The sequence below is a fragment of the Mustelus asterias genome, chromosome 5 (genome assembly GCF_964213995.1).
Source record: "Mustelus asterias chromosome 5, sMusAst1.hap1.1, whole genome shotgun sequence".
Lineage (NCBI taxonomy): Eukaryota > Metazoa > Chordata > Chondrichthyes > Carcharhiniformes > Triakidae > Mustelus > Mustelus asterias.
This window is the reverse complement of record NC_135805.1, coordinates 19,353,613-19,364,678: the sequence shown is the minus strand read 5'-3', so window position 1 is coordinate 19,364,678 and position 11,066 is coordinate 19,353,613. Positions and strand designations below refer to the sequence as shown.

The window sequence follows — 11,066 nt, the reverse complement described above, 5'->3', positions numbered from 1 at the left end:
AAAATTGCCCCGTTGATATAGATTGTAAAGAGGTCCCAGCATTAATCCTCATGGCACTCCACTGATTACAGCGTGTTGATCTGAAAAGGATGCATTTATCCCTACTCCCTGATTCCCGTTAGCTGGTCAATCCTTTACCCATGCAAGTATGTTACTCCGTTGTACCACATGCTCTTATCTTGTGTAGTGACCTTCGATGTGGCACCCTACCAAATCCTTTGGTACCTTAGGAAATCCAAGTACACTACTGATTCCCCTTTACACACTTTGAATGCTATTTCATCAAAACAACTCTTAACAGATTGGCTAAACAAAATTTCCTTTTCACAAAGCCACAAATGTGATTTTTTAAAAATGTGTCCTTGATAATGGATTTTAGCACTTTCTCTATGACAGATGTCAGGCTAATAGACTTGTAGTTTCCTGCTTTCTGCCTCCTTCTGTTCTTGAATAAGGGGGTGCGTTGGAGCCGGCGATTTTACATGCCTTTATCTTGTAGCCTGTTATGTCTTGCAGACCTTGCCATAGTCGACGGGGATCTGTGTGGCTAGCCTGGGATTCTAGCTTGGTCCGATACTGTCTTTTGGCATCTTTGATGGATCTCCTTAGATCATATCTGGCTTTCCTGTATAGACAGTAAGAAGTTTAAAGTCCAACAGGTTTATTTGGTAGCAAAAGCCACACAAGCTTTCGAAGCTCTAAGCCCCTTCTTCAGGTGAGTGGGAATTCTGTTCACAAACAGAGCTTATAAAGACACAGACTCAATTTACATGAATAATGGTTGGAATGCGAATACTTACAACTAATCAAGTCTTTAAGAAACAAAACAATGGGAGTGGAGAGAGCATCAAGACAGGCTAAAAAGATGTGTATTGTCTCCAGACAAGACATAGAACATAGAACATAGAAGGTTACAGCACAGAACAGGCCCTTCGGCCCACGATGTTGTGCCGACCTTCATCTGAAACCAAGATCAAGCTATCCCACTCCCTACCATCCTGGTGTGCTCCATGTGCCTATCCAATAACCGCTTAAATGTTCCTAAAGTGTCTGACTCCACTATCACTGCAGGCAGTCCATTCCACACCCCAACCACTCTCTGCGTGAAGAACCTACCTCTGATATCCTTCCTATATCTCCCACCATGAACCTTATAGTTATGCCCCCTTGTAATAGCTCCATCCACCCGAGGAAATAGTCTTTGAACGTTCACTCGATCTATCCCCTTCATCATTTTATAAACCTCTATTAAGTCTCCCCTCAATCTCCTCCGCTCCAGAGAGAACAGCCCCAGCTCCCTCAACCTTTCCTCATAAGACCGACACTCCAAACCAGGCAGCATCCTGGTAAATCTCCTCTGCACTCTTTCCAGCGCTTCCACATCCTTCTTATAGTGAGGTGACCAGAACTGCACGCAATATTCCAAATGCGGTCTCACCAAGGTCCTGTACAGTTGCAGCATAACCCCACGGCTCTTAAACTCCAACCCCCTGTTAATAAAAGCTAACACACTATATGCCTTCTTCACAGCTCTATCCACTTGAGTGGCAACCTTTAGAGATCTGTGGATATGGACCCCAAGATCTCTCTGTTCCTCCACAGTCTTCAGAACCCTACCTTTGACCCTGTAATCCACATTTAAATTAGTCCTACCAAAATGAATCACCTCACATTTATCAGGGTTAAACTCCATTTGCCATTTTTCAGCCCAGCTTTGCATCCTATCTATGTCTCTTTGCAGCCTACAACACCCCTCCACCTCATCCACTACTCCACCAATCTTGGTGTCATCAGCAAATTTACTGATCCACCCTTCAGCCCCCTCCTCTAAGTCATTAATAAAAATCACAAAGAGCAGAGGACCAAGCACCGATCCCTGCGGCACTCCGCTAGCAACCTGCCTCCAGTCCAAAAATTTTCCATCCACCACCACCCTCTGTCTTCGATCAGATAGCCAGTTACCTATCCAATCGGCCAACTTTCCCTCAATCCCACACCTCCTCACTTTCATCATAAGCCGACCATGGGGGACCTTATCAAACGCCTTACTAAAATCCATGTATATGACATCAACCGCCCTACCTTCATCAACACACCTAGTTACCTCCTCAAAAAATTCTATCAAATTTGTGAGGCACGATTTGCCCTTCACAAATCCGTGCTGACTATCCCGGATTAATCCGCATCTTTCTAAATGGTCGTAAATCCCATCCCTAAGGACCTTTTCCATCAATTTACCAACCACCGAAGTCAGACTAACCGGTCTATAATTACCAGGGTCATTTCTATTCCCTTTCTTAAACAGAGGAACAACATTTGCCACTCTCCAGTCCTCTGGCACCATCCCCGTGGACAGCGAGGACCCAAAGATCAAAGCCAAAGGCTCTGCAATCTCATCCCTCGCCTCCCAAAGAATCCTAGGATACATTTCATCAGGCCCAGGGGACTTATCGACCTTCAGTTTATTCAAAACTGCCAATACATCCTCCCTCCGAACATCTATTTCCTCCAGCCTATTAGCCTGTAACACCTTCTCTTCCTGAAAAACATGGCCCCTCTCCTTGGTGAACACTGAAGAAAAGTATTCATTCATCACCTCGCCTATCTCTACTGATTCCATACACAAGTTCCCACCACTGTCCTTGACCGGCCCTAACCTCACCCTGGTCATTCTTTTATTCCTCACATAAGAGTAAAAAGCCTTGGGGTTTTCCTTGATCCGACCCGCCAAGGACTTCTCATGTCCCCTCCTAGCTCTCCTCAGCCCCTTTTTCAGCTCATTCCTTGCTAACTTGTAACCCTCAATCGAGCCATCTGAACTTTGTTTCCTCATCCCTACATAAGCTTCCCTCTTCCTTTTCACAAGACATTCCACCTCTTTTGTGAACCACGGTTCCCTCACTCGGCCATTTCCTCCCTGCCTGACAGGGACATACCTATCAAGGACACCCAGTATTTGTTCCTTGAAAAAGTTCCACTTTTCATCAGTGGACAGCCAGTGAAACTCTGTGGGGGTTACAAATAGTGTGACATGAACCCAATATCCCGGTTGAGGCCGTCCTCGTGTGTGCGGAACTTGGCTATCAGTTTCTGCTCAGCGACTCTGCGCTGTCGGGTGTCGCGAAGCCCGCCTTGGAGAACGCTTACCCGAATATCAGAGGCCGAATGCCCGTGACCGCTGAAGTGCTCCCCAACAGGAAGAGAACAGTCTTGCCTGGTGATTGTCGAGCGGTGTTCATTCATCCGTTGTCGCAGCATCTGCATAGTTTCCCCAATGTACCATGCCTCGGGACTTGATTAGTTGTAAGTATTCGCATTCCAACCATTATTCATGTAAATTGAGTCTGTGTCTTTATAAGCTCTGTTTGTGAACAGAATTCCCACTCACCTGAAGAAGGGGCTTAGGGCTTCGAAAGCTTGTGTGGCTTTTGCTACCAAATAAACCTGTTGGACTTTAACCTGGTGTTGTTAAACTTCTTACTGTGTTTACCCCAGTCCAACGCCGGCATCTCCACATCATTTCCTGTATAGGTCAGGGTCACGTGACTTGAACGACTCAGACCTGGACTTCAACAAGCAGTGGATATCCCTGCTCATCCATGGTTTCTGGTTGGGGAACATGCAGAAAAGTTCATATCATCATAGAACCATAGATTTATAGAATCCCTACAGAGCAGAAGGAGCCCATTTGGCCCATCGAGTCTGCACTGACCACAATCCCACCCAGGCCGTATTTCTGTAACCCCACATATTTATCCTGCTAATCCCCCTGACACTAGGGTCAATTTAGCACAGCCAATCAACCTAACCCGCACATCTTTGGATTGTGGGAGGAAACCGGAGCACCCGGAGGAAACCCACGCAGACTCAGGGAGAATGTGCAAACTCCACACAGACAGTGACCCAAGGCTTGTAATTGAACCCGGGTCCCTGACGCTGTGAGGCAGCAGTGCTAACCACTGTGCCACCGTGCCGCCCTAGGTTGTAAGGAGAAACTGCGAAGAATGACAGAGTCTTGAGTCCAATCAGGTTATGCTGAATATTGCGATCCTCCTTCATCCATCTCCACCTGCTTATCTTTCTGCTCCTTTCTCCCTCATGTTCTTATCAAGCTTCCCCTTAAATACAGCTTTGCTTATTTATCAAACCACTCCCTTTGATAGGGAGCTCCACCTTCTAACCACCTCCTGGGTAAACATTTTTCTCCTGAACCTTTATAAAATTTGGCAGTGACTATCTTATATTTTGAACATAGCCCAGGACATCACTGCAGGAGTTCCTCAGGGTAGCTTCAGCTGCTTCGTCGATGACCTGACCCCTCCCCCACTCCCTCCTCCACCCCGGCCCAACATAGAGTCAGAAGTGGGCATGTTTGTTGATGATTGCAAAATGTTCAGAACCATTTGCAACTGCTCGGATACTGAAGCAGTCCATGTTCATATGCAGTAAGCCCTGGACAAGATCCAGGCTGCTAAGTGGGGACTGTTAAAGACAGGAGGTGATCAGTTCAAACAGAACTGATTTTTCCTTTCTCCCATTCGCCCAAAGACAAAGGATTTTTTTAGTATCACAAGTAGGCTTTAAGGGAGGCAAAGCCTTGTGGTATTATCGCTAGGCTATCAATCGAGAAACTCAGCGAATGTTCTGGGGATCCAGGTTCGAATCCCTCCAGGGCAGATGGTGGAATTTGAATTCAATTAAAAAAATATCTGGAATTAAGAATCTACTGATAACCATGAAACCATTGTCGATTGTCAGAAAAACCCATCTGGTTCACTAATGTCCTTTACAGAAGGAAATCTGCTGTCCTCACCTTGTCTGGCCTACACGTGACTCCAGAGCCACAGCAATGTGATTGACTCTCAACTGCCCTCCATGGACAACTCAGGATGGGCAATAAACGCCGGCCAGCCAGCGACACCCATGTCCCACGAATGAATTTTAAAAAATAAGTGGAGGCGTATTTCCCAACCCCTCAGATTTTCTGTATGGTCTGATTTCTAATAACCTCACAACAAACTTGAGGTAGGATTAACTCAGAAACTTCAAAAACCACAAAAGAAAAAAGAATAGTCTCCAACTTCTTCTTCCACGTCAAGACAAGATGACATGGAGTGTGACGACTTCTTGCAAACATCTTAGCAGCATACCCTCTAATTCTATATTTTACACTCTTTCTAGGCTTTTAAAGCTGTACTCTAGCTCTTATAGACTCCTAACAATGCCACTGTATCAGTACATTCTGCACCCTCTCCTTTCCTTTTCCCCTATGTACTCTATGAACGGTACATTTCTGTCTGAAGGGCACGCAAGAAACAATACTTTTCACTGTATCCCAATACATGTGACAATAATAAATCAAATCAAATCAAAAAAACATCCATAGAGTAAAAAAGAGGGATAAAAAGAGTGCAGAAAAGATTTACTAGGATGCGACTGGGACTTGATGGTTTGAGTTACAAGGAGAGACTGGATAGACTAGGACTTTTTTCTCTGAAGCTTAGGTGGCTGAGGGGTGATCTTATAGAGGTCTATAAAATAATGAATGGCATAGATCAGTTAGATAGTCAACATCTTTTCCCAAAGGTAGGGGAGTCTAAAACTAGAGGGCATAGGTTTAAGGTGAGAGGGGAGAGATACAAAAGGGTCCAGAGGGGCAATTTTTTCACACAGAGGGTGGTGAGCGTCTGGGACGAGTTGCCAGAGGTAGTAGTAGACAGATACATGGGTAAGATGGGTATAGAGGGATATGGATCAAATGCGGGCAATTGGGACTAGCTTAGGAGTAAAAACTGGGTGGCTTGGACAAGTTGGGCCAAAGGGCCTGTTTCCATGCTGTAAACCTCTAGAGAAAAAAAAACTACAGAGACCATAAAGAAAATAAGTACTCAGTCCAGAATCAAAGTCCAATGAGGACTTCTTTCACGGAGGTTGATGGGCTGAAAAAAACCACTCCGATGGAGTTGGCACCACAGGACGAAGTAGGCACCCAGAGATAAATCAGTTTTGTAGGTGATCGTACAAACTTCCAGCAGTATCAGTGTTAGATAGAGGTCAGTTGTCCAGCCAGGCCAAGGCTTGCTTCAGTGTTCTCTGCCAGACAGAAGTTAAACAACAGACTGGAGGCTGCAGCTCAGGAAGGCAATATTAACCAGTCCAACAAGCCAGACCCTTAGATTATGTGACCTTACCTCACCACAATATCTTCAACAGAGGATGTTTATCCAATGTTGGAAAATTGGCTTTGTGTTCCAGGCTGATAAATATAGAAGCATGGAAAATAGAATCAGGAGTAGGCCATTCAGCCCTTCGAACTTGCTCCGCCATTCATTTCGATCCTGGCTGATCATCGAATTCAATATCCTGATTCCTCCTTCCCCCATATCCCTGATCTCTTGAGACCAAAGAGCTTTATTTAATTTCTAATAAAGAGGAACTATTTATTGAGGGTCTCGTGTTTGAGGAGTCATGATTTCTGTAGACATACAGACTTCACTGGCAAGCATGGTTTGTCAAATGGCCTCCCAATAGTTCCCTTTGATAAAAAGCAAATTTTGCGGATTCTGGAATCTGAAACCAAAAGAGAAAATGCTGGAAAATCTCAGCAGGTCTGGCAGCATCTGTCAGGTGAGAAAAAAGCTGATGTTTCGAGTCCAGATGACCCTTTGTCAAAGCTAAAAGGCATAGAAAGTGGGAGATATTTATACTGCAGGGTGAGGGAATGAAAGATGAGTCAGAGCCACAAAAACAAGGGGCAAAGACTGCTGGTGGCTGTCCACAGAGAGAATAAAAGGTGGGAATGACCAAACGGCGGAGAAGCTGAAATCAGCAGGTAAGCTGGGGGGGTTGGGGATGGGTGGGAGAGAGGTAAAATTGAGAAAAAGAGGGAAAGGGGAAGCTAAGGAGGAGAAAATGTAAGGAAAGGGGGGATAACATAGGGGGAAAGATTGGGCGGAAAGAAACATAAAGAAAGATAATAAAGAAATAAAAGGAAAAGGTGGAGAACAGTTAAAAAATGAAATTAAATGAAAACAAACGGGGTCGAGGTGAGGTAGAGCTCATCATCTGAAGTTGTTGAATTCGACGTTGAGACCGGAAGGTTGTAAAGTGCCGAGCCGGAAGATGAGATGCTGTTCCTCCAGTTTGCGTTGAGCTTCACTGGAACATTGCAGCAGGCCAAGGACAGACATGTGGGCATGGGAGCAGGATTGTGTGTTAAAATGGCAAGCAACCGGAAGGTCAGGGTCCTGATTGCGCACAGACCGAAGGTGCTCAGCAAAGCGATCACCCAGTCTACGCTTGGTCTTTCCGATATAGAGGAGACCACATTGGGAGCAGCGAATGCAATAGACCAAATTCTCTTTGATATTGGGCTGTGCAGTCCCCAGGTGTCCAGTAGAAGCTCCTCAGATATGATGAGGTGTAACATTCCTGAAACTAAGCAGTGAATTATTTTTTTCTGGAGACTCACAGAGGGTCAGCCATCTTAATGGTCTTTACTAAACCGAAAGGTCTCGTTTAAAAATGAAAAAAAGCAATAAGAATATATAGTTATTTTCGAAGAAAAGGTTCTGTTCATTGACAAAAGTAACATTCGTACCACACAGTGAAAGGCAATGACCATTTCCAACAAGAGAGGATCTAAACATCTCCCCATAGCATTCAATGGTATGACCATCACTGATTCCCCCAGAGCACAGTGGTTAGCACTGCTGCCTCACAATGCCAGGGACCCGGATTCGATTCCTGGCTTGGGTCACTGTCTGTGTGGAGTTTGTACATTCTCCCCGTGTCTGCATGGGTTTCCTTCAGGTGCTCTGGTTTTCTCCCACAGTCCGAAAGACATGCTGGTTAGGTGCATTGGCCATGCTAAATTCTCCCTCAGTGTACCCGAACAGGCACTGGAGAGTGGCGACTGGGGGATTTTCACAGTAGCTTCATTGCAGTGTTAATGTAACCCTACCTGTGACAGTAATTTGATTTGATTTATTGTCACATGTATTGGTGTACAGTGAAAAGTATTTTTTCTTGCATGATATACAGACAAAGCATACCATCCATAGAGAAGGAAATGAGAGAGTGCAGAATGTGGTGTTACATTCATAGCTAGGGTGTAGAGAAAGATCAACTTAGTGCGAGGTAGGTTCATTCAGAAGTCTGATGACAGCAGGGAAGAAGTTGTTCTTGAATCGGTTGATAAGTGACCTCAGACTTATGTATTTTTTTCCCGAAGGAATAAGGTGGAAGAGAGTATGTACCCGGTGCGTGGGGTCTTTAATTATGCTGGCTGCTTTTCCAAGGCAGCAGGAAGTGTAGGCAGAGTCAATGGATGGGAGGCTGGTTTGCGTGGTGGATTGGGCTACATTCTGACCTTTTGTCATTTCTCACGGTCTTGGGCAGAGCAGGAGCCACACCAAGCAATAAACTTTAAACTTTTCTACGTTTCAATATTTCTATATATAGAATCCACAGAATCCCTGCGGTGCAGAAGGCCATTTGGCCCATCGAGTCCGTACTGACCACATCCCACCCAGGCCCTATTCCCGTAATCCTGCTAATCCCCCTGACACTAGGGTCAATTTAGCATGGCAAATCAACCCAACTCGCACCTCTTTGGAGTGTGGGAGGAAACCGGATCACCCAGAGGAAACCCACGCAGATACGAGGAGAACGTGCAAACTCCGCACAGACAATGACCCTTGATCAATTGGGCCAGTGGGTTGACGAATGGCAGATGGAGTTTAATTTAGACAAATGCGAGGTGATGCATTTTGGTAGATTGAACCAGGGCAGGACTTACTCAGTTAATGGTAGGGCGTTGGGGAGAGTTGCAGAACAAAGAGATCGAGGGGTACATGTTCATAACTCCTTGAAAGTGGAGTCACAGGTGGACAGAGTGGTGAAGAAGGCATTCAGCATGCTTGGTTTCATCGGTTAGAACATTGAATACAGCAGTTGAGACGTCTTGTTGAAGTTGTACAAGACATTGGTAAGGCCACACTTGGAATACTGTGTACAGTTCTGGTCACCCTATTATAGAAAGGATATTATTAAACTAGAAAGAGTACAGAAGAGATTTACTAGGATGCTACTAGGACTTCATGGTTTGAGTTCTAAGGAGAGGCTGGATAGACAGGGACTTTTTTCTCTGGAGCGTAGGAGGCTGAGGGGTGACCTTATAGAGGTCTATAAAATAGAGGGGCATAGATCAGCTAGATAGTCAATATCATTTCCCAAAGGTAGGGGAGTCTAAAACGAGAGGGCATAGGTGAGAGGGGAAGAGATACAAAAGTGTCCAGAGGGGCAATTTTTTCACACAGAGGGTGGTGAGTGTCTGGAACAAGCTGCCAGAGGTAGTAGTAGAGGCAGGTACAATTTTGTCTTTTAAAAAGCATTTAGACAGTTACATGGGTAAGATGGGTATAGCGGGATATGGGCCAAATGCGGGCAATTGGGACTAGCTTAGGGGTTTAAAAAAAAGGGGCGGCATGGACAAGTTGGGCTGAAGGGCCTGTTTCCATGCTGTAAACCCCTATGACTCTATGACCCAAGTCGGGAATCAAACCCGGATCCCTGGCACTGTGAGGCAGCAGTGCGTGCCACTGTGCTGCCCTCTTGCCCATGTATCTTGCCCCGTATATAAATTTGATGTGTTGGGCACAAGGCCACAGCAGCTTAATACAAAACTCGTGTGTTTTAGGAGGGGTTGGGAAAGGCCCTTTTTTAAAATCAGATAATAATCACAAAATAAAAATAACCTTCCAAATAAGGCCACATCCTCCAGCTGGCCTGGAAGGGTCCACAGGAAGAGTTTGCAACGATTGTAGTTCTCAACCCTCCCCCCCCGCGGCCTGTGTCTCCCAATGGGGGAGCCTTGGGCGAAGAGACTACAGGTCCCAGAATGCCGGGCGCCGCCGAGCATGCGCGGCCGGGCGCCGCCGAGCATGCGCGGCCGGGCGCCAGCCTTTGATTGACAGGTGGTGATTACCGGGCCGGGGTTGGAGTGGGCTGCGCGAGGCCGGTCCCGGGCAGAGGCGCGCGAGACATGGGTCCGGCAGCAGTGGCAGCGGCTCGCCAGCTGCAGCGGGCAGCCCGGCAGGCATGGAGCTCCTCATTCCGGGGCAAATGCATGGCCAGTGCCCCCCAGCCAGAGCCTGCACCCAAGAGGGGCGTTGCAAAAGTGAGTTTGCAAAGTTTAGTTTAAAAATAGAACCCCTGCGTTGTTTTGTAACCAGAGGTTGTTCACTGTTCCCTCCTCCAATCCCCCCCCTCTCTCATATGTCAACCCTAGGTCGTGCACCTATGAAGAGTTGGCAATCGTCAGGTATCCCTGTTTTTTTGAAGTGGCTGCCAAGTTAACAAAGTAGAAAACAGGAAAGGTTGGAAAGTTTTTTTGGGGGGGGAGAGGGAGAGGTGGGACATGACAGAGCTAATGTTTCAAAGCAAGACTTAAATGTTGTTGGACTTGAATCAGAATTTGGATGAAAGTTTGTAGAAGTGACAGGGTTTTGTTTTGTGGCCGGCAATCAAACCTTTAGCGCCAGGGAGAGAGAGAGAGTTGAATGCCTGTAGAGATCAGATGATCAGGAGAGGTGAAAGTGCAGGGATGGGGGTGAGATGAGGAAAATAGCAATGGATAATAATAATAATAGCAATGGCCGGTAAATATGTAGGGATATGGGGGTAGGGCCTGGGTGGGATGGTGGTCGGTGCAGACTCGATGGGCCGAATGGCCTCTTTCTGTACTGTAGGGTTTCTATGATTTCTATGTATTAGTATACAATGAAAAGGATTGTTTCTTTGATGCCGTACATAGGAAAGGAGAGAGTGCAGAATGGCACAGGTGGCACACTGGTTAGCACTGCTGCCTCACAGCGCCAGGGTCCTGGGTTCGATTCCCGGCTTGGGTCACTGTCTGCGCAGAGTCTGCACATTCTCCCCATGTCTGCGTGTATTTCCTACGGGTGCTCCGGTTTCCTCCCACACTCCAAAGATGCGCGGGTTAGGTTGATTGGCCATGCTAAATTGCCCCTTAGTGTCCCGGGATGCGTAGGTTAGAGGGATTA

General features: G+C 46.3%; 1 protein-coding gene across 3 annotated transcripts in view; it reads left to right on the top strand.

The window, feature by feature from the left end:
* Positions 1 to 9,963: 9,963 nt before the first annotated feature.
* Positions 9,964 to 11,066, top strand: part of mocs1 (molybdenum cofactor synthesis 1) — a 51,218-nt gene continuing 50,115 nt past the window's right edge. For 2 of the 3 annotated variants that reach the window (XM_078212236.1, XM_078212235.1), the window contains exon 1: positions 9,964 to 10,180. In XM_078212236.1, coding sequence (XP_078068362.1) covers positions 10,046 to 10,180 — 135 coding nt within the window. In that variant the 5' untranslated portion in view covers positions 9,964 to 10,045. The remainder of the gene's footprint in view (positions 10,181 to 11,066) is intronic. The other variant, XM_078212237.1, reaches the window with a different exon arrangement.